Here is a 25,192-nt window from a genome sequence, read left to right on the forward strand (position 1 = left end):
CCACCCCCAGGGTCTTGCTCTCACCAGGTTCTTGTTCCGATCTCCATCAAGTCTTGCTGACACATGTCTTGCTTGCCTTAATCTTGCTGCCTAGTGTGGGAAGCACTCTTTCTCTAATCCTAGTCCCACAGCTGTTGATGATTTGCAAGACCATTTGTCTGCAGTTAAGGTAGCTGGATACCAAAAAGGGATAACTATAATGGCTTTAAAAAGGCCAACTTTTAGGCAAACACCACAGGGAGTTATTTGTTTCATCTCTTCTATAAACTCCAGGTTCATATATCCTACTGTCACCTGCATTTGGACACCAATAAAAAATCAAAACCAAAATCACCTTTGTCAGGTTGGTTTTAACTCATAACAACTCTATTCATCAGGGAAAACTTCCCAGGAGTATCCAATCTTCAAGGAAGTGGACTGCCACAACTTTCTCCTTCAGAACATCTATTTAATTCAAACCACCGACCTTCAGGTTAGCAGCTGAGTGCTTAACTAATGAGGAATCAAGGATATAAGTCATTCATTTATTCATTCATTCATTCATTCATTCAAATAAAAACTGACTCATCACTGACCTTCCTGATGATTTTCACAGGCTTTATGTCCCAAAGGAGGAGAATGCCCATCTTTGTCCCTATGGGGCTACCAATGTATTTAAATTGGTAGAGAGGTGCTTCCTTTGGGTATTAAAATTCCTTGTGGACTACACCAGAGAGTTCTTAAAGGATACCAGTTAGCTCATCTCAACGCAATGCTGTCAAATCAGAACTGATTCATAGCTGACCCTCCAGTAGGTTCTCAGTTATGTAAATAGGTCTTGAGGAGAATTTCTTTATCTATGGAGCATCTAGTAGATTTGAACCTTTGGGCTGACAGCTCAACTCCCCACCAACTAGGCCACAGTAGGTATCTCAGATTTATAAATCTAAAGCAAAACTTATGACTTCCCCATACAACCACACATTCTTACAGAGATGCTCTATTTTAGTTAATGACAATTCGATCTTTTCATTTACCAGGCAAAAAATCTTAAGAATTCCCTTTGATTCTTCTGGATTACCTACATTCTGCTTCCAAACTAATTAGCAATTTCTGTTTTCTCTGTTTCTAAAACACATTCAGAATTCCTTTCCTTCTTATCACCCAACTACCAATACCCTGGTTCAATCCAATCTACCATTATCTCTCTTTTGCATTGTTGTAAAGCATCCTTCATTTTCTCACTGATCCATGCCCTCTGCTTTCTTTTCACAAAAAGCAGAAAAAAGTTCATCAAAAGTTCTTTCTTATGTACTCCAAAATACTTGCTTGGACCTAAAAGATCCTGTAAATTCTTCTCTACATCTCTTATGTCTTGTACACTTGTCCCTGTTTATCTTTACACTCCAGGCACATTGCTCTTTGATGTCCCTAAAGTACAGTCCTGTCTCACCACCATCAACCCTAGTTGCCATGGAACCAGTTTCAACTCATGGTAACCACATGTGTCAAAGTAGAACTCTGTCCTGTGGGTTTTAAATGCCTGGTTTTAAAGAAACCGATTTCCAGGCCCTTCTTTAGATGTATCTCTGGGTAGTCTCAAACTCTCAATGTTTCTGCTAGTAGCTGAGAACATTAACAGATTTCATCTACCAGGGATTCTACTCATAGGTTTTTATAATTGCAGTTTGAAGATTGGAAACTACTGGGAAGTTCTTCCTCGCCTAACAGGCTTGCTATGAGTTAGAATCAACTTGACAGTAGCAAGTTTGGTGTCCAAATGCAAGTGACAATTAGTAAGATATAGGAGTCTGGAGCTAACAGGCGACAGCCACTACCTCACTGTGGCTCATGTGTCTTACTGGCAAGGAATTGTGCTCCCAACACAAAAGTGTGCAGTTTGTAGGGAGCTCTGGTGGCCTAGTGGCAAGAAGCTGTCCTGCAATCTCAAAGGTGCTCGGTTCGAATCTACCAAATGCTCTGCTGAAGGAGGGGCAATCCCTTCCTGTGCCAGTTGGATCCAGTTCGACGATACACAACAAGAGAAAAAGAAAAAAGACATACACAGTTTGAATCTACTAGTAGCTCCACAGGAGAAAGATGAGTAATCTCCTCCTTCACAATTTATGGTAAAGCTGCCCCTGACCACTCCTCATAAAGTGGCAAATCTCACTCCAAAGCCCGATCTTTCCTAACTTGTTCTACAGATTCTTATTTTCATATCCAATTTATATTTACTTGCTAATTTTCTTTCCTACTCCACTCTACCCTGGATAAGAGTTTCAGGAATTCAGAAATTTATATCTTTTGTTTCAATCTCTTAGAAATAACTGAAAGATAAATAATATTGTGGTCTCTATAAATATTGTACCAATATATTGGACATTTGAAATAAAAGATGAGAGTAGTTCAAGTTCTTGTCAGGGAGACAGACATTTTTAAATAAATAATAACAATTCAAGATATAATCTGAAGTTTGACAGCATCAACAGCTGTCAAATTTATTCTGATTTGTTGTGACCTTACAGGATAGAGTCAAACAACCCCGTTAGATAACCAAGCCTGAATATATTAATACCTCACGTTTCTCCCATAGAGTAACTGGTGGGTTCAACACACCAATCATTTGGTTAGGGACCAGTAGAAAGAGGGTGTTTGTTGTTGTTGTTGTTGTTGTTGTTATGTGCCGTCGAGTCGTTTGCGACTCATCGCGAACCTATGTACAACATCCCTAAACCGAGCTCTATCCTGTGCCAATCGCACTGCCTCTGACAGACCCATCCCAATTATCCCAGTCACTGAATCAATCCATCTCATAGAGGGTCTTCCCCTCTTGCACCGTCACTCCACCCTCCCAAGCATGATGTCCCTCTCCAAGGACTTGTCCCTCCTTGCAACATGCCCAAAGTATGTCAGATGAAGCCCCAGAATCCTTGCCTCCAAGGAGTTGCTTGGTTTAATCCTCTCTAGGATGAATCTCTTTGTTTCCTTGGCAGTCCTCAAAGGCATCAACTCTCCTTCTGTCCTCCCTAGTAATTGTCCAACTCTCTGATGCATAACAAGTGATTGCAAAGTCCACGGCCTTTATCAGGCGCACCTTAGTCTCCAGAGAGACACCGTTGCTCTTGAGTACTTTAGAGAGGTCCCTAAAAGCAGACTTTCCCATCACAATATGTTTTTTGATTTCCTGACTGCTGGTGCCAAGAGTGTTGACCGTGGAGCCGAGCAAACCGAAGCTGTGAACAATCTCAATCTCTTCATCATCCATCCTGAAAGAGGTTAGACGAAGGATATATTTACTGAATATATTTATAGTCAATATTTGTGTTAGATATTTATTGCTTAAATTGTTGGTTTTTGTTATGTGCTGTCAAGCCAACTATAACCCATAGCCACCTATGGACAACAGATCTGAACCTTGCCTTGTTCTGTGTTACCTAATGATCTTTCCCATTCTTGAGCCCGTTGCTGTTGAGTTAATTGTGTCAATACCTCTTGTTGAATCTTCTCTTCCTCTAACTCTCCACCCTTCCCAGTAAGGTATATTTTTTTCCATAGACTAAACCCTCCTGACATTATACTCAAAATATGTGAGATGAAGTTTTATCATCCTTTCGTCTAAGTAACATCTTAGTTAAACTTCTCTCGGGATTGTCTTATTTGTTCTTTTGTCAGCCCATGGGACATTGAGTACCCCAACACCACAATCCAAAGGCATCAGTTCCTCTTCAACCATCCTTATGGCAAAAGATCCTTATTATGGAAGATCCTTACAGCAGAAGATTGAAGACAACAGTCTTCAATATGGATTACACCCCAGTATCAAGAAAACAAAAATCCTTGCCACTGGACCAATAGACAATCTCATGACAGATGGAGGAAAAGATGAAACTGTCAATGATTTCCTTTTACTTGGATCTACAATCAACACCTATAGTAGCAGCAGTCAAAAAATGAAGATGTGTGACATTGGAAAAATCCACTGTCAAGGACCTCTCCACAGTGTTAAAAAACAAAGCAATATCAGTTAAAAGACTAAGTTGCATCTGATATAAGCCATAGTATTTTCAATTCTTTCCTACACATGTAAAGGTTTAAAAATGAATAAGGATGACGAAAGAAAAATTATTAAATAGAAATTATCATTATAAAGTGGAAGAAAGCAGTGTAAAGAACTGTTCAGACCAAGAAAAAAATATCCAAGTAGAAGAAGTAACATCTGAAAACACATGATTAGTTCAAGGAATGATGAACCTTTGTAATTAGTGCCAAAGGACCAACAAATGGTGATGTGGTAGAGGAAGTAATTTGAATTTAATAAGGAAGTAAAGCTGGTTTTTCAAATTTTAAAATTCATAAATTTAAATGGTAAAATTCATGTTCTTCAGTAATGGAATATAATTTATTCCCCAGATTTTTAAAATTAGAAACCTTTATCTTAACAATTAAGCAACAAGTTGATTAAAAATATTCAGTTTTATTCTTGGAAAAATAACAGCAACAAAAAATACTCCTGACTTACTTGATAACTTTCTCTATAAAAATGAAGACATTCTGCTCTATTGCTCTATCCAAGATTTCTTTAAAGACAAAGATTGTAACTTTGTAAGTTTGAAATATTACTGGGGAGAAAAATGCAGCAGTGTGATCACAAAAACTATTACATTCTCTTCATGTTATTACCTCAAAATTCTAATGAAAACATTTTTATCATGCTATTCAGCTGTACTTTCATTTACTTTTCTATCTCTTGATTTAATATAACAACTCCTACAGAGAAAATCATTAATTTAATGCTTTGTATATAACACATACCCATATAAACACCTTTTCATAGTAGTTATTGCCTGAACATACACAAACATAACTTCATATTTATGTCATTAATTGCATACTGAATTAAAAATACTGGACTGAATTTTATTGGGGATGGAAAAAAAATAAGCATTAAAACCACATTGGATGTCCTCACACCATACAATTCAAGGAAGTATGATTCTGGATGCTGAAGCCATATACTAGTTACCCTGGATTTTATTCTCAGTGTGGGTAGGAGGGGACCTGTGATCACAGAATTTTCAATGCTAATTTTTAAAAGGATACCATCAAACTTTCTTCCAAGACACCTTGAGTAGACTTGAACCTCTCACTCAGCACATTAACAATTTGTAAACACCCCAAAGATTAAGATGTACCTGAGCCAAGTATTGGTGTTTTCAGCTGCTACATAAGCATGTCATGGTTAGACAGTGACTAAGGAAGTCTGAAGAATTGATGTCTTTGAATTGTGGTGTTGGCAAAGAGTATTGAATATACCAAAAGCCTTTCAGACTTACAAAATATTGAACAGTGCCTTGGAGGCAGGAGGGCCAGGGTACTACTCCTCAAAAGAAAAACATTAAGACTTTATTGCACATACCAAGCAAAGATTTTGAGACTTCTTTGCATATATTTTCGGCATGTTATCAGGAGAGAGCAGTCTTAGAAAAGGATATCATGCTAGAAAACATATAGTCAAAGAAGAAGATCCTTGATGAAAGGAATTGACACAGTGACAGCAACCAATGGGTTTAGGCATAAGAAAGACTGTGAAGATGGACAGGATTGGGTAAGATTTGCAACTACTGTACATAGGGTCAAAAGGGATTGGAGTCCCCTTGATAACATCTAACAATAACAGGGACACTTCAAAGGAAATTATGATTGGGTGAATTCATTAATATTTGTTGCTTTAGGGGACTGTCCAAATTCTATTTTTTAGAAGGATTCTATCATCAGAGATTTGAATAACTTAGTAATCAAGAATGTGAAGAAATTTTTAGGGATCTAATTTATGATGAGAAAACAGAAATTTTCAATTAAGAACTAATCTGATTTGGCATATCTTTTTAAAGCTTCTTAATTATATTTTTAAATTAATGAGGTCAGACTTCAAGCCACAGTAATCTTCAGAAGCCTCAGGAGCCAGTAAGAAGAGAAACTTAACAAACACATAAAAAATGCCCAAAAGCATGATTCTTTAAATTCTTTAAGTACTAATGGCATCTTTACTCTCCAAGATATTGTTGTTGTTGCTCCTGTGTACTATCGAATTGGATCCGACCCATAGCTGATGGTTTTCAGAGGCAGTTTTCAGAGGAGATTGCCCATCCTTCTCCTGTGGAGTAACTGGCAGATTCAAGCCATGCACCTTCAGAATTGCAGCACAGATCTTACAATGTAATAAAAATAGATAAATATACAAATGTCCACATGCAATAAGTTTAAACCCATAAATTTGAGTTGCTATTTATAGAGATTATAAGTGATAAATGCCTACTTCAGTGGGCTAGTCAAGGAAGAGTTCAGAGGAGATTCAAGGCATAGAAATTAAATAAATTATTTATAAACATTGCAGGGAAAGAAAAAGTCTTTGCTGGGAGTCAAGTAAATAATAAAATAGCTACTGTTTCTAATATTTATTGCATCTAATTACATGCCTGACAATAGGACTATTTTACGTGCATTCAAACTTAAGCTCATTGCCATCATGTTGGAATAGATAAATTGATCTTCCTTTGTGTTTCCAAGGCTGTAAACTGTACAGGAGGACCTTGCCCATCTTTCTCCTACTGGTAGAATCAAACCACCAGAAAGGTCCAGTCTTGATTTAGCAAGACAATTCCCTGTTAACTATGTCATCAGAGCTCTCATTGAACTATCATAACTCTAGTCTAAGGTAGATTTTTAGTTTTATAGAGATAAAAAACCTGATTCATTGTGATTAGAAGAAATTTATTTTCCAAGAGACATAGAGAGATCAATTGCAGTTTAACTAGTTCCAAACTCTATTTGATTAAATATTACGCTGTTCTGCTCAAGTGATGAGTTTGTTTTGAGAAACAAGAAATATAATTTGGAGAAGAACTTGAATACCAGTTTAAAGGATTTGTTTCTTTTTCCCCCTGTGCAAAATAGGACATTTTCTGAGTTATTAAAAAAAGATAAAAATATAATTTAGAAATATTATTCTTGGAACACTGTATAAGAGGTAAGATCAACAGAAGGCAGAAGCTTAATTAAAAGTATAATAAAAATGCATTATGGGGGGAGGCTTTATAATCACACGTTCCTCTTTTCAGAATACGTTTTATTTAGGGAGAGTCTTAGAAATCAAAGAAATTGCAAAGATTTTTAGAAAATACAAATTTACAAATCAACCATTGTAAAATATTTATTATGATGGATTGAGCAAAAATAGGGGCATATGTATACCTCTGTGCATGCATGAATTAGTCAATAAGTACAGGAAAAGAGGGAGGAAATGAAAGCAAAGAAGAGTTAATGCACATCCAACAGAGAGATGGTGCATCAGGAAAGAAGGCACAAAGCCAGACCCACAGCTGGTGAATCAAATCCAACTGAAGGAAGGTAGATATGATTACAACAAATTCGACCAGGAAAGGGACAGGATTTCTTTCTAGTGCAACAGAAGTATTAAATTTTATTAATAGCACAATTAATTATTAATTAATAATCCAATTAAGCATTAAAAATATTAATAATAAAGACAGTCAACAGAACCTATCACCATTAGGATGTGTCATGGACTTTTAAGACCCAGTAGTCTCTGCCATATTCAGGACTCCTGCAGTTGTTTGAACAGCACTGATAACTACATTTAGGTTCTATTTTGCACCACTTCTTTGTTTTATAAAATTTTTCTTTTATACCGGTTTATTTACAAAGTTTGTACACATTGTTTTTCACACTGGATCTTTCCCATTTCCCAACCCACCTTTCCTTCTCCACCCATCACATTGTGCAACCCCATTCTTCTGGCTCTCTTTACTTTCAGCTAAGACCCATCTGACATCAGCAATGATATCCCTGGTGCCACAGTCTCTTCTAAATATTGCTTGAACTTCTGGAAGTTCCCTATCTATGTACTGTCCTAGCCATTTTTTAATGATGTGCAGCAGTATTTTGCTTGCATGCAATATTAATGAGCTGCTGCTCTCCCTTTCTAAGAGAGGTACTAACAACATGTGCAGAGTCAAGACTATCAGGAGCCAAGAAGGAAATGCAAGCATCTCTAAATTCCATCATTACTCTGAGCTTATTCTTTAGTTCTTTCAGCTTAAGACGTGCTGAGTTCAGCCCTTTTGATTTTCTGACTCCAGCTCCTTGCACATTTCATTATATTTTGCCTTGTCTTTCCAAGTGGTGCTGGAGAGGGTGAAACCAAGTCTCTCCTTAGAGGCTAGGATTTTGAAGCTCTACCTCACATTCGACTGGTCCTTAGAGAAGGACATCATGCTCAGAAGGGTGGATGGACAGCACAGGAGAGGAAGGCCCCGATGAGATAGATTGATACATCTTCTGGGGCAATAGGGGTTGGTGTGTCAAAATTAATGAGACTGGTTCAGGACAGGGAAGGGTTCAGAGCTGGAGTACATAGATAGGGTCGCTATACATTGCAGCTGACTCAACGACACATAACAGCAACAACATACTATATTGTTTTGTTTTTCTAATTTAAGCCTCTTGTTCAAGACCTCAGGGAAGGCCTTTGTATTTAAAGTTGGTTGTTACTATATTTTGGAGGAACATTCTTCTTATTATTATAGCACTCTTTCCTCAATATGCTGTACTGAGGTAACTTGGGGTTGTGGTAAGGCCAAATCTTGTGCCACTGGGGTTCCATAACAGTTACCCGTGGTTTACAGTGTTTGGTGGAGCTCCCAGTTTAAGACTGGTTTGAAAGCAGGAGTGGCATACACTTCCTAAATAACATGCTTCCAAAAATTCTATGAACTAAGATAAATGTCGACAGTTATAGAAAAGCTTCAGGCCTTTTGTTCATAGGGTCACTATGAGTCATGCTTGACTCGAAGGCCATCAACAGCAACAATTCTAAGCTTTTAACAGTATTAACTAACTATATTCCAATTTTATAGTCAGTTGACTGATCTAAAAGTCAGTGGTTTTTTTTTTACAGTGGGTTTTTTTGTGTGTGTCTAGACTTAAAAGGAACCTTGGCTCTCTGGATCCTTACAGCTTCCATTACTAAGTGAAGATTTATAAGTTTGAGGAGATTTTTATTTGTTTGTGTTTATTTAAAGAGATAAACAATTTTTTATGAGTTACTTGCATTCCTAAGTTTAGTGTTAGCTCTGTTTGCCAGCAAACAGATTGTATTTGTTTCAACCACAGCACCATTTCTTCTGCATTGAAATCTAGTGTAATAAGATAAAATATTTTGTATTAAATGTGATAGGTTTAAGTAAAATTACATGACATACTTCCATCAAAAGGAATAAAAGTCATTCTTCAAAGCAGAATCAATTTGCAATTGTTACAGTGTTTTTTTAAAAAAAAAATTAACTGTGATTCAACAATGGTACTTTGAAGTCTTTGAAGTAATTGATATAAGGATTAATTCTCCATTTTAAAATCTGTTCTACTTTCAGTTTAGTAAAAAGTAACTCAAAAGAACCCCTCATTCTTGAATTTCAATTTGTAATCTACTTGGCATCATAAAAAATCTACTTTTCTAAAAAACAAAATTCTAATTTTATGATGAAAATGTCTTACTATTTTCATATTGAAAAATATGTGTTACTCTTGGAAGGGAGAACTTTATGTGTATGCTATTGTGTGTATATATATATATATGTATATATATATATATATCTTTATGTGTATATACTTGTTAAGTGCACAGTATAATATATATCACATATCTTAATGGATAGGTGACTCATTCCAAGCAGAGATTATGTTTTGTCCTTATTATTTAAAAATTTTCTTTGAAAGCTCAAGATTATAGTTAAAGCAATCTGCCACTTAGTTATATGTTCTGGAGATATAAAAGCAGTAACCCAAATACATATATGCAGCCTATGCTAGTTACAGCATCATTCACAATATGAAGAAGATAGAAACCACCTAAGTGGTCATAAATACATGTAGTATATGTTGTTGTATACCACTGAGTCGGAACTGACCCAGAGCTGACCCTCCAATGAGTTTGAGTTTTCAGAAGCAGTTAATTGCATGAGAAGGAGACTGCCCATCCTTCTCCCATGGAGCAGCTGGTGACCTCAAACCACATGCCTTTGGGACTGCAGTGCAGCTTCTTGCCAGTAGGCTACCAGAGATCTCCAGAGTACATAGAATACAATAGAATCCTATGTGTTGATTAAGAATAATGATGAGTCCATTAAACATCTAACATTTGTTTAAATCTAGAATAAATTATGCTGAGTGAAATAAGTCAAACAAAAAGGATAAATCTTGCATGAAACTCATAAACAATCCAAGATTGATATACATACTGAAAGCAGCACTCTTCAGTGGCTACAGGAAATAGGAGAAAGGAGGAGAAATATTTTACTACAGAGCCAAAAAACTGTTAGGAGTTGATTTCAATTCATAGCAACCCTCCATTGCATTTCCACATCTGTAAATCAGGATGTGAGGAGATTGTCCATCTTTCTCCTTACAGCTGCTTGTAGACTGGAACAACTGGAGACATTCAGACTCAGAGGATTGATTTCCTGGATTTGAAGTCTCAGAACCACAACTAAGTCAAGTATCATAGCTCAGGACAGGAAGATAATGCTCTATGTCCTAATTTGATGGGTATCATGTGGTTTGATGGGTTTTACAAGCTTGTGAGTGGCTCTCTAAAATACAACTTCCAATCTGGAGTGAAGAAGATTGAAGGAAACTAGGGAAAAGTACTAATGATCCACTCGAACGACAGCCTCTTCTATCTCGAGAGCAAAAGGTGATGCTGGCTTCCCACTTCTGACTATTCTAACTAGGCACATAAAAGAGAGTTCCAGTGAAAATAGGAGCGAAATGTCAGCCAAACTTAAAATAATAAAAGACCAGAGTTCCTCCGAGACTAGAGAAACCTTGAAAATATTGGTTCAAAATTCCCCTTTAACATAGAAGTGAAAGTAACCTTTCAGCCAAGTAATAAATTGGCCTAACAACACTTAATTATGCTCCTGTAAGCATAATTATATGAGACCAAATAGCCAATATTTACACACACAAAAAAAGGCAGGAGCGGGCAGGGAAACTTAAAGGATAGAAATAGAGCAGGTGGGATGAAGATGGTGAAAACGCTAGTGCATTACAAGGACTGCAACCAGCATCATATAACATTTTGTTTATAGGCTGTTTGATAGGAATCTAATTTTCTGTGTAAATTTATGCCTAAAACAAAGTGAAAAAAAAATTAAATTATCAACTTCAACATTCTGATTTCTTAAGAAATTTTTGGGGGATTTCCAGATTAAATTCATGTAAATTTGAAGAGAAATGAAAAGTTGTCAATCCTATGTTAATCTAATCCCCCCCCACCCCAACTGGATGGAAACCGTGACTCTCTTGAAAATATCAGTATGAACATCAGTGAATTTTCTTCCCTACAGCCCTCAGAGCTTAAAGAGTGGCAAACTCAACCTAAGACCTCATTTTGAAAAAAATTAATAGTAATAGGTTAAATGACAAATGTTCAATAAATGGAAGAGAGTTCTCTTGTACCTCCAACACTTTTTTTAGAGGACAAATGTCACATCCTGGTTTGAATCATTACTGGGAAGCTAGATTGACAATGCCATTGACTGCTGAAATATATAATGCCTCAAAGTAGTATTATCTTACCTGTCATGATTTAATCATTCCTCAATTTGAATCCATTTTCCATTGCATATTTATGATTTGCCAAAATGAAATTTAGTATCGTTTTAGTTACTTTAGAAAAGATTTCCAAATTCTTTGATGCCTTTGTATAACATTCCTGCTAATTTATCCCACACTGACATCACTGATATTAACTGCTTATAATTGACAGAACCATCTCTAATCCATAGAATACTGGGGGGAAATGAAAACTCAAAAGTGTCCTCTGTGACTTGACCTGGCCTTAAAAGAACATGAGTCATTTGTATTACTCTAAGTGAGTTCTGGTGTATTTAATGTTCTGTGTTTTGTGTTTTTTTTGTTGTTGTTTTTTACCTCCTTATCCCTTTCCAGTGAAATCAGATGAGTTACAGACAATCAAGAAAGAATTAACCCAGATCAAAACTAAAATTGACTCCTTGCTAGGGCGCCTGGAGAAGATTGAGAAGCAGCAGAAAGCAGAGGCAGGTAAGCGACAAGCATCTGTGACCAGAGACAGTTTGAAATTAAACCAGAGAAGTCCCATCAATCACAGAGACAGCCCAAGGCAAAGGGGACACAGAGTTTAATAGATGATAGATAGATAGATAGATGATAGATAGATAGATAGATAGATAGATAGATAGATGATAGATAGATAGATAGATGGAAACATTATGGAATTGCAATGATTGAGGATGATTCCTTTGCTTTCAGAGAACATGAACTGCTTTTTCTAAGATTTATACTAAATGAAAAGCAATAAAAAAGTGTTCTGCTGGAAATGAGTAGTTGTTGAATCACAGTTGTTTGTATATGAATATCAAGTAACCTCTAAGAAAATAAAATCAACTCATGGAATAATCATTCATATAATTTTAAAAATATTGATATTTCATTGGTGTTGTGTATCAACAAGTCGGAACTAACCCATATTGGGTTTTCAGAGACAGTTTAATTGCAGGGGAGATTGCCCATTTCTCTCCTGCTAAGCTACTGGTAGATTCGAACTGGGTGCCTTCAGGATTGCAGAGCAGCTCCTTACCACTAGGCCACCAGAGTTCCCTCACATTTCATTACTGCAAAATTCAATGAGTTTTCATACATTATATGAAAACCAACCCTGTCCTTGCTGCCACCCTGCAAATCTTCAGAACTCTTTCCTCAACCTCATAACAGTATTCTGTATCTGGCTGCCAAGTAACCAAGTTACTTGATTACTTTTGTAACTTTATAACTTAGTGGTCTTTCTCTTTGAATTATCAGCCCTGACCTTAGTTCTGTTATAATTACAATTTTAATGACCTTTTAATGTAACTATAGATATGGGGTTTTTTTCCCTTACATTCTTTTCTTTCTAATTTTGCTGAACATTTACAGAGATTTTGGATTTCCATTCATTCATTGTTGCACTTTTCTCCCTGCCCACCCCTCCCCCATAGATATGTTTTCAAAATTGTGAAATATGAAAATTTGGAGAAGCTTAAAGAAGAATTAGTCCACCATTTGAAAGATATGTTCTCCAAGGCCTTACATAGCTGGAAACAGGGAATATAGATGGCCCGATAGATGAGTCAGCATCTGCCTTCTTCAAACCTAACCCTTGTTTGACTAGTGTAGCAGTTCAACAGAAGACTTAATCTGCTGAGTTTCACTTTCTAAAAAAAGGTATAATTGTGAAAGTTGCTGAGCCAAGTCCAATGTACTCATTTCACAGATGAAAAACTAGCTCAAGAATGTGAATTGATCTTTTCTCCCCCTTTGGCAATATACCTTGTCAGTGCTAAACGCTGAATTCAAGTTCATTTCTTAGCTTCAGTCATAGGGTTCCAGCCAGAGTCGACACAGGTTTTACTGTAGAGAGGGAGCTTATTTGCAACCAATGAGGACCAGTGGGCGTATGGCTCCTCTGAGCTTGGAAAAGCAGGGCTCTCCTTGTTTAGTGCATCGTGGTGGAGAGCATTCGAAAGCATGAATCTACTCGCACATGCTCGTAGACAGTCATATTGTTGTTGTTAGGGGCCATCAAATAGACGACAAGACACAAAACCCTGTGAACAACAGATTTGAAGCCTGTCCTATCCTAGGCCACCTTTACTGTGATGGAGACGCTTGAGCCCTTTGTTACAGTCACCTCTCCTCTCTTTCTCTGATCCTCCACATTTCCCGGCATGGTCTCTTTTTTTCCAAATCTCGTCTCTCCAGACAATATGCCCAAAATATGTGAGATGAAGTTTCACCATCCTTGCCTTGAAGGAGCACCCTGCTTGCACTTCCTCCCAGAGACATTGGTTTGTTCTAACTGCCAGTCCATGGAATATTCACTCCTCTTCTACAATGTCACAGTTCAAAGGCAGTGATTTTTTCCTTCAGGCTTCTTTATTCATTATTCAACTTTTGGATGCAAAAAAAACCTGAAAATACTATGGCTTGAGTCAGGCACACTTTAGTTTTAAACCGATATCCTTACTTTTTAGCACTTTAAAGAGATCTTTGAGGGTATATCTATCCAAGAAAGCCAGGAAAAGTTCAAGAAGGAAAGAAGCTACATGTGAAGTGGTGGTATGCTTTCTCATAAATAATGATCATAAACTCTGTCTCAGAAAATTCATCTGGAAAAAATGGCTAAAATTAGCAAATGTGCGTGTGTGTGTGAGAGAGAGAGAGGGGGATGGGGCAGGGGAGAGAAGAGAAAATGAAGGAAGCCAGAGAGAGAGAGAGAGAATAAGCTCTGTTAAAAATTATCTATTACAAATATATTTCCTACAAAGAAAATAAAGGCTACTTGCACTTCTTAATGGAGAAATTTAGGTTTTTAGAAAGTTTTTTACTTGCTATCTTATGGCACTAATCTGAAGTGCTGCTGTAACTGAAATATCCTGTTATGTTGCCTAAATCAATATTTCCCTTTGAGGAACTTCACTGAAATTCATTATTATGTAAAACAACCCTCACAGCAAAGGACTTTGATAGCCAATTTGCACTTCAGTTTAAAGGATTATGGAGAACTCATTTAAATATAAATCACCTCAAAGAGAAAAATGTGATCCTTATTCCATCCTATCATACCTTTCAGTTTGCTGCCGTGAATAATACCTTCCACTTATCTTCTTGGATGATCTTCTATAAATATAATGCTAAAATTCAAAGCTTGTCTTTTCTTTTCAAGAATGACTGTTACCTTAATATTTTTTTAATATATTTAAACTTTCCCAGCCAGCCATGAGACAGCTACTTTTTAAACAGAAGGCTTATATATTTGGTGTTTATGTCACTCTTGCTTTAATTTGTTAGGAAGAAAATGGAGTTCTTTGACTTGTAACTTCATTCTTTTAGCAGTTGCCACCTGAATTGCATGCAGTTTTGGAGAGATAACATGATTTCTCTAAAATATTAAAAACATTTTACCTACTCCACTCAACTGATTGCTTTCAAATCAGAATTAGTTCATAGGTTACCGTCCATTGGAATTCCAAGGCTGAGAGTCACAAGGTAGGAAATTACCCATCTTTCTCACATGACACACTCATAGATTAGAACCACTGGAGAAGCTGGGTCTTTGGAGTAGGAGTGCAACTTTCTACAGACTGTACCACCAGAGCTCCCTACCGATATATATGTATAGTAATATGTACATAAAGAAATTTCACAGATTGTGTGGAAAAAGTCAACACTCTATTTAAAGGAAGTGGAGATATTTTATTCTAATTCATTTTTAAATACCAATACCTCATTATGAAACTTACATGGCCCCACTTTTAATGCTTATTTGGTTGCATGTTAATTCTTGAACACCTAGCATTGAACTCTTTGTCCTTACACTTCTTTTTCCATTTTCTCTCAGTCAGTTGATAATAAAGTTCCCAGCACAGCAAGAGTGGCCAGCAAGAAATTGAGGGTATTGATCACAAATAAAACATGGAGAAAGCTACATAGCATAGGGATTATCCTGAACTGACTTACAGAATGAGAGAAACAAATTCTTAAACAATATGAACTTTGATAAATGTCAATAATTGCAGAGGAACTTCAGGCCTTTTGTTCATAGGACTGCTATGAGCCATGTTCGACTCAAAGGCAATCAACAACAACAACAAACTCTAAGAAAAGAAACAAAAAAAAAGAAGAGCCTCATCAAGATGGGTTGATGCAATGACTGCAACAATGGGCTTGAACATGGCAGCGATCATAAGGATGGTGTAGGGTAGGGCCAGGTTTCCACCTATTGTTCACTGATCACTGTGAGATAAGAGGCGACTCAATGACTACTAACAACAGCCAACAACAAACGTTAAATTACTCCTCATAGATGCTTGTGTGATATCTTAGCTCACCCATTGAGGATGGAAACTTCCTAGGAATCTTCTAAGAAGATTTTTGTTTTCTCCTTTTGGTTCTTCACAACTTCACATTCTATAAACAGGCATAAATTAGCAAATAATTCCTCTTCTCTACATCTGAAATCTCTCACAGTAGATGAAAGAATTATAGTCTCAAATGTTCGTGAAAGAATTATAGTCTCAAATGTTCTTCAGCTTTTAAAATTATGATTTGTGTGATTACTGAAAACATTAAACACTTTTAACTTAAGTCTATAGTTACGTCTCATTTGTATTTGATTTTTGTAAATGACTCCTATATAAATTTTCACATGAAAATGCTGTTGTTGGTAGATGCCTTCCATCAATCTTGACTCACAGCATCTTATGTATAGAGCAGAACACTGCCTGAATCTGTGCCTCCTTACAATCTCTGCTGTACTTAAAACCACTGCTGCGGTCACAGTGTCACTCCATCTCAGTGAGAGTCTTCTTGTCTTCCACTGACCCTAATTACTAGCATAATAATGCCTTTTTCCTAGGACTGGCTCCTCCTGATAATATGGCCAAAGTGTTTGAGATGAAGTTGTACCATCTTTGTTTTCAAAGAGAAAACTGGCTGTGTTTCCTTCTGGACAGAAGTGTTTGTTCTTTTAGCAGTCCATGGGATAGTTGATATTCCTTGACAACACCACAACTGAGATGCATCAATTCTTCATCGGCCTACCTTGTTCATTGTCCAACTTTCATATGTTTATAAACAATTGAAAATGCCATGGATTTGGTCAGGCACACCTTAATCTTTATACTTTATACCTTAATCTTTATAATCTTGCTCTGTAACACATTAAAGAAGCTCTTGGCAAATTTTCCCAATGTCTTTTGATTGCTTGACTCCTCCTTCCATGGATGTTAATTTTGCATCCAGGTAAAATGGAATCATTGACAATTTCAGTCTTTTCTCTATCATGATATTACTTATTGATCCAGTTTGTACGCATAGCTGTTTTCTTGGTGTTAAGCTATAATTAATACTGTATGCTTCGAATTATTTGATCTTCTATAGCTTGCTATGCATCAGAGAGCTGGACAATGATGAGGTATGATAAAAAGAGAATTGATGCCTTTGAGCTGTGGTGCTGGAGAAGAGTGTTGAATGTACCATGGACTGCTAGGAGAACAAACAAGTTCATCCTAGAGAGGGTAAGACCAGGCTGCTCCTTGGAGGCAAGGATTCTGAAGCTTCACCTGACATACTTTGGACATGTTGCAAGGAGGGATTGGTCCTCGGAGAAGGACAACATGTTTGAAAGGGTGGAAGGGCGGAGAAAGAGAGGGAGACCATCGATGAAATTAATACAGTGACTGTGATAAGGAGGTTAGGTGTGTCAGAGACAGTAAATATTGGCACAGAATAAGCAGGTTTCAGGGCAGTTGTACATAGAGTCGCTGTGAGTCTCAAGCGACATGATGACACATGATAACATAAATACTTCAGGTCTCCTTTACTTATAGCAGGGAAGGTTGTATCATCAGCATAATGCAGCTTGTTGGTGAGTCTTCCTCCAACCCTGATGCTTCACCACAGAACTCCAAAAAGACTCAGAAATTGAAGACATCCGATTCCTCGAGAAGCAGCATGGTAAACTGATAGTCTTTGCCAATATCACAGCTCGGATGAATCAGTTGTTCTTTGGTTTCCCTTATCATTGTCCAACTTGCATAAGAAGCACTTGGAAGAGTCATGGATTAGTATCCATCCACATCAGACATTTCACTTGGTTCCTGTTCACATTTGTACTGGAGATAATTATGGCAAGTTTTTCCTTACTCTAAGCCAAAATTTACCTCATTTTCACTTTCATTCTTTTATCCTTTTATGAAACTCTTTTGTGCATGAAATGACCAGTTAAACATTTAAAGATAGCAATAGTATTCTCATCCCTCCAAAAACCTTTCAAAAGTCAAATAACCCCTGCATAATCAGTGTGGCCATATTTAAACTTTGATCTTAGCATGTTTAAGCCTTCTTTTCTCCAGACATATACCAACAATTCCTTCACTTGCTTCTTGTAAAACTTAATTTTATTTTGAATCATTGTTATATCTCTTTTCTAGGGACTCTATAGTTCTTCAACTGTGAATTGTAGAACTCATTCTACAAAACATAGTAGAGAGTGAAATATCTCAGGCACAAAAGGACAAATACTGCATGGTGCCACGGTTGTAAAACAGGACTGATATCGGAGTTGGGAGGAGACTGAGAAAGATGGGATAAATAATGAATACTGCATTGAAACAGATGAGGGATAAAACTGTTTAAAAGGGATATGTGATTTGGTATTTTTGTCATGAACAGGAGTCCAGAACAAAGGCTGCATAGTGGAGTGAACCTGGAGGGGAGGGATTGTAAAACAATGAAAGATTTTTTTTTATTTTATTTTTTCTTTACTTTTCAAAGAGAAGAGTGTACTGGGGGGAGGAGTGGGTAGGGAGAAAAGTACAACAATGAAAGAATGGAAATCCAAAGTCTCTGTAAATTTTCATTGAAATTAATAATAAAAAAAATTTGAAAAAAAATCATAGCAGAAATGACCCAACTGCTACAGCCTATAACAGAACAACTGTTTCTATTCTGAACACCTCACTACTATCACTGATTGTTAATTCTAAATTGATAACAATCCTACTTAAAGATAATTAATTAACTGTATGCATTAAAATATTCTCTCCTTGAAACAGCTTTAAAATAATAGTGTGAGTAAAATAAAATAAACCCATAGGGATAAAGGGAATGGGAGGGGGAACCCATAAAAGTTAGATACCAGATGGATACATATAACTGCCAGCACATCCAAGAAATCTGAATCCAGTTTTAACCACAGAATTCCTAGAAAGTTCAGAAATTAAATGCATCACTTTCCTCAAGAGAAGGAGCATAAATGGGCTGAAAGTTTGCTTAAAAAACTTATTCGATTCCTGCATAATCACTCTCAATGCCCATCCAAGGATGCGCATTTCTGTGCATCCTGGCAGAAAAATAAAGGAACTCTTCCCTCTTGGAAAGCTAAAAGGATACATCCTTAACACACACCTTTTCTGGAATTTTTAGTTGCTAGCTCAAAAGTTTTCCAAATTACTAGAGCTCTCCCTATGGCTGTCCCTCAGATAAATCAATCATCGTTTTTTTTTTCAAATTAAACTTCTTCAATTTCTCTCCACTTTTCAATCCAAATGTGCTCTCCTCTCTGTGCCTTACTCATAACCATCAGGAAAATTCGGTGGCCAAACACTAACATCCTCTTCTATTCTTTCTGTATCTAAGGCTGCCAAACCTTGCCTATGGGATGTGGAACAGCTCTTCACTCTACCTCTTCTGTTTTCCCAGTGCTAATGTCTATAGCCAGACCCTCTCTTGTGCTTTTGCACTCACCTTGAAAAAAGCCCACAAACTTTATTGTGTTGTGTTTTACACATTGTTAAATTAATCCATCTCACAAGCACAATCGAATGATTTCTTATGACCCTTAACATGAAGCCTTTTTAGAACATTTTATCCCTCTTCTCCCCTCAAAGTTGCACTCACCTTTTGTATTACCTCTCCACTTCTAGTTTGTACTCCCTTCAATTAGTCTTTCTTGTGTAGTAGCTTAGTCCACAGAGAGTTACTCCACTAACCCAAAGGCTATGAGTCTCCAGTACACTAGCAGCTCCGAGGGCAGGTCTCCTGCCATTAGGGAACCTGGGTAGCCTATTGGTAAGAACCTACACTATAATCCCAAAGGCATGCAGTTCGAATCCTTTCGCTGCTACTCAGGAGGAAGATGGGAATTCTCCATCTGTGAAATTTACTGCCTCTGAGAACCCTGTGGAGGGTCAGCTATGAATTGGTTTTGACTCGATGGCACACAACACCAACCACCTGCCATTAAGATCTGCAGTCTCAGAAACTTGATTGAGAGTCAGCTAGAAGTTGGAACATTAATTTATGGCAAACAGATTTACATCTTTAAGCCATCTAAGGCCCCAGACTTAGGAATCAAATAGAACCAGCTTTACATTCCATTAAAAACTCAGTTCGGAAACTTGCTAACTACATGAACTTTGTAAAAGTACTTACACAATTTATAAAACTGTGGAAAGAGTGTCTATCTCTTAAAATTATGATATTTAGAGAAACAAACCATCTTGATGAATTTTTTATTTTTTATATCGAATGTGTAGTCAGTTCTACAATTTAGGATATTTTATGGAAACACCTGAGGTTTATTTCTCTCAGAACATACTCAACTGATATTTTAAACTGAAACCATTTATCTTGTCATTTTCTTAGTGTTCATTTATGGCCTGGTTAGTAATACTATAAGCAATAAAGCTACATCTTTTTTAAAGGCATTTGTTTAAATCATTAAGTTGAATTTCATATGTATACAGGTGTTATAATGTTATTTTTTTGTGAAAATGTTGTTTAGTTTGGTATGCAAAAACAATGAATCTAGGACACTAGCTTGGCTCTAATGAATAATGTGACTGTTTTTGTATCAACATTCTTTCCAACCATCTGCTAAAGACAATTCAGCTAGCAATTAGCTAGCAATTAAACCAGCATGTCAAAAAACATAATTGCCAACTCAACCAATTTTCAGAGCTGTATTAATGATAATAGCAGTGCAGCAAACTCAATTTAATAAAAAAGCTTTGAACATAAATCCCAACAATTTTAACTTGTTTTCTAAATCAGATATGCCTTTTGAAGTAGAAGTAAATTGTAAGGAAGAAAATACTTGAATATAAGGATTAAAATTTCATACCAAATTCTTTCCAGTCATGGCTTTTAAAAGCCTTAGGCATCGTCCATGACACACACACACACACACACACACACACACACACACACACTTACTCATCAGTATTTAATTCTCAAAACCTCCTTTTCTTTGATGGTCATTGTTCAGCCTGATCATGTGGCCCTGACTAAATGGATTTCTGCATTTTTGAATTTTAAATTTTCTTCTTGTTACTGATGATATTCAAATCACTCTCTTGGTGATAAATTAGGCCCTTTTCCTTAAACTAGAGCAGAAAACAGCAGACACCATGGAATTGGTATTCATACAGCAAAATTCAAACACTCTTACTAAATAATTCAATGTGGCACCTTGTTCAACTTATTTATGCCTCAGTTTCCCTTCCTGCAAAACTAATAAATAGGTCTATTGTGCAGGATTTTTCCAGGAATACAGTTAATGAGTGTTTCTTGGTCAACATTTAGTAAGCCTTCATTGACTTTCATCCATTATAAACCTGATTTTCTATTAAAATTCGTGTTTATCTCTGATTTCGGAGATAATTTTAAGCATAAACTTTGTAAATTTTACTTCCTAATCTACTCTTAAACAAAATCAAAATCCCAAAGATCTATCACTACTTCATTTCTCTGCACACAGAAGAAATGCACTGACCATCCATCACTTTGACTTGAAAAGTCAACAGAGACTCCCAAACATGCCAGTGTTCAAAGGCAGTCATCCTTCCTGTAAGCACTTGAAGACGTTTATGGTTTATTTTTCTCTGGAAAATCTGTCAGTGTAAACATTAACGGTTTTCTTCTAAGAAAATCCCAGACCCCACGTTGTGCTTTGACACTGTGGTGAGACGCTGTCATGTGGAATGTGGCCAGGAGAATTCTCTCAAGTTCCTTTTAAATTCATAGTGGGAGCACCCCAGTGCCAAATTCAACTATCACTCTGACTCCCTGAAAAGAATTTGACATCTAGACATTCATTTTCATTCTCTGATTCCACAGAAGGTCATAAATATATTCAGTAAGTTAGATTCAATTGATGTGTAAGACTCTGAGTTAGCTGCCATAGATACAAAAATGATTAGGTGTTTCTATCCCAAAACATCATTAGACAGATGCGTGTCCCAATAAAAATTGAGACTAACTAGAATAAGAATTTTGCAGGTAAAGATAACATTATTAATATAAGAGTAAAATGAAAGCTGTTACTCATTTCAAATAGAGGTGCAGTTGGATAATTTTTCAAAAATAGGATTAGTTGCTTTGTTTCTATTTCAAAAAATTCATTACTGGATCAAAGCTGCTTGTTAAATTGTGAATCAACAGCTTCATAAACAACATGTGCTTTCATGTGTGCTTTTATTAATGAAATCTGTCTTTGTTTCATGATTATAACATTTCCTATTGAGGTAATGATAAAAGTCTATGACAAGTACATATTACTAAAGCGCAGAGCAATTGTATTTCCATTAAACTCCTACAAATCAATTACTATTGCAATTAAAGCTTTTTTCCACAGCCCAGATAATGTCTTCCAAGCATTTATCTTTCAAGTTAATGATTGAATGAATGAAGATAAGTAACAGCATTTTTTTTCTTTTTACTTCAGGAATACATTACTGTCGTTAGTATAGGACAGTGGAGGAGTTAGATGCCTTTTGTGTTGATTTAAAAAAACGTTGTTGTTTTTGTTAAGTGCCATCGAGTAGAGCAATTTAAAAGTATAAAAAAGAAAAATTAATTCAGAACTCTGTTTGCCTAAACATAGAAATGATAATTTTGTCGAGACAAAATTATCTTTTCAGCATATTTAATGATCAATAGTGATAAATTCTTTTGAAACAGAGATTTTAACTACAGAAATGACTTCATGGATATAAATTCCGTTAAAGAAATATTTTGAGCCATTTGTGAAACATCTTTGTATGATCTTTGTGGAAGCTCCGATGCCTAGTGGCAAGAAGCTTTGCTGCAATCCCAAAGACATGTAGTTCGAGGCTACCAGCAGCTGGGGGCAAGGGAGGCGGGGGGAGAGGAGAAGGATGGGCAGCCTCCTCCCATGTGTTTAACTGCCTCTGAAAAGCCACTGTAGGGTCAGCTATGGGTCAGTTCCAACTTGATGGTACACAACAACAACATGATCTTTGTGACTGAAAATCACATTTATCCCTTTTTCCCCATTTGAACCTCCAGCAATTCTATGAAGGAGGTGATTCTTATATTGATATTTTAAAGAAAACTACAGTTAATGGGACCAGTAGTTATCCAAAGCATGATCCCAAATCCTCTATTCTCCACATCTTCTATCTTCTGCAAATAATGCATTAAGAAGGATGTACAGGATATCAGAATGTTTCTTGATACTCATTTGACTTACACTAGGCTTTTCAGTTCACAAGATATTTTCACCTCTACTATACCTTTTCCATGTGAAAATGACACCGCTCAAATTTCTAGAAAATGTAAAGACTAATGAGAAAATGGTAAGACAACAGTAAACCTGACAATGAGACAACACTTGATCAGGTCATTGGTTGATCAAAGAAGAGGAAGATCACATATGTCTGGAAGGATGAGAAAAGTCAGTTCAGACTGCAAAGATAACTGAGTAAACTTATGCACCGAGCCAGACAAAAGTGGAGCTACACTTCCTTAAAGTCTAGTCCTATACCAATTCCTAGAAAACACACCATGTGTCTTAAAATTTTCAGGTGAAAAAGGTTATTATTACCTTCAATATAAAAATGTGGAAGTGCTTAGAAAGTAAAATATCTGAAATCAAATCATTAGAGATGGATGTATCCAGCTAAATTAAAGAATCCCACTGTGACATCAATCTTATGGCTCAATTGATATCTGTATTATTTTTTTAAAAGGCTAAACACAATGGTCTAATATTGAGAAAAGTTAAGAGTTGGGACATTTTTCATAATATGAAATAATAGTAGTTTGGTTTTTCCATGTCCTATCTTTATTGAGATACCAAAACCAGTCTTTAAGAATCAGAATATAAACCCAGAGGTGTGCAGTTCGAATCCATCAGATGCTCGCTGGAGAAGGAGGGACAATCTCTTCCTGTACCATTCAGATCTGATTTGATGGTACATACACAAAAAAATAATAAAGTAAAAAAAATTAATTGAATGCTAAAATAAACATTGACCTACTTAAATTTAAAAAAATAAAAATAAAAAAATTTAAAAAATAATAATAAAGATATTTTGCACAAACAGCATGTTGTCCTCGAGTGGTTGTAAGTTAAACAGTCAGATGATCAGTCAGCATGAAATCACTCGTAGGAGAAAGAGTGAAAAACCGAAGCCAGAGGAACCTACTCCACGGTGGGATGGAAAGATCAGCACCAACAGAAGGAAGAGCTTTTCCATATCAGTCTGTACTCGTTAGCACAGCTCAGTCACTAAGTGTTGGGCATAGGAATGTGAATGGGTCAGCCTAGGACAAATGTAGAAAATTCTAGACAGCAGTGATGTGTGGAAGGAAGACTAAAATTTAGCAATCTTCAGTAGCAGGTTAATTAAGGATGTTTGGGGTCTGCATCTCTCTCTTCAGCTTCCATTTCATCACAAATCTGGGATAATTTTCTTATACGAAACCATCTTTCATCTTCTACTTTTCAATTTCTGACTTAATCTAGATTATCATTATATGTATTTAGAAAAAAGAATGAACAACCTGGTTAAGTTTTATACTAAAACTATATAATCTTCCTAAGGCTTCTTAAAGAAGAGTTAGGTGGACATCAACAATAAAAGAAAGACTATCAGCTGCCTTGCTTGTGTCCCTCAATTTCTCTGTATATACATTTGAAGATAAGAAGTATAGCTTTAAAAGAGAGATTTCTATCCTCAGGTAGAAACTAATAAATTAACTGGAAAAATGATCAAGGAATATATAGACTGTGCTTGTATTTATGAAATAAATGCAGGGGGAATATCTAATTTTTTTTTTCATTTTAAGAGATCCTTAGTGATTCTTTTCATCCTTGGTTGACTCTACCAACTCTTTCTCCTCTGAAACAAAACCTTAATCCTACAAGTTTTTTCACTGCTACCCTTCAGGTTGACCAAGCTTCTTGCTTGGTGCTCACTACCAGTGGTCTCTAAGTAACCATATAGACCAATATAACTTCTGACATGATTCCCAGCATGGCAGTTTCTGTAAATGGGATGCATATAACCCGGCAAATGTAGAGAATTGTATTATCTCAACTCCATTTAAAAGCCATAATAATTGCTGATAATATGATCTCCTTTTGTATCCAATAGAATATGTCTCTGTAATTCCTTATAGTTTGTAAAATGCATTCCGAAGGTAAATTATATTAATTCCTACAGCAAAACCCCTGAGGTATGTACACTTATAGGTGTATATGGATAGATAGATAGATAGATAGATAGATAGATAGATAAAA

General features: G+C 36.3%; 1 protein-coding gene across 4 annotated transcripts in view; it reads left to right on the top strand.

The window, feature by feature from the left end:
- LOC102863830 (RNA-binding Raly-like protein-like) overlaps positions 1–25,192 on the top strand; it is a 973,734-nt gene that overhangs the window by 893,487 nt on the left and 55,055 nt on the right. For all 4 annotated transcript variants that reach the window (XM_006880505.1, XM_006880506.1, XM_006880504.1 and 1 more), the window contains one exon: positions 12,013–12,126. In XM_006880505.1, coding sequence (XP_006880567.1) covers positions 12,013–12,126 — 114 coding nt within the window. The remainder of the gene's footprint in view (positions 1–12,012; positions 12,127–25,192) is intronic.

This window comes from Elephantulus edwardii, unplaced genomic scaffold (genome assembly GCF_000299155.1).
Source record: "Elephantulus edwardii isolate Elephantulus edwardi_28Jun2011 unplaced genomic scaffold, EleEdw1.0 scaffold00008, whole genome shotgun sequence".
Classification (NCBI taxonomy): Eukaryota; Metazoa; Chordata; class Mammalia; order Macroscelidea; family Macroscelididae; genus Elephantulus; species Elephantulus edwardii.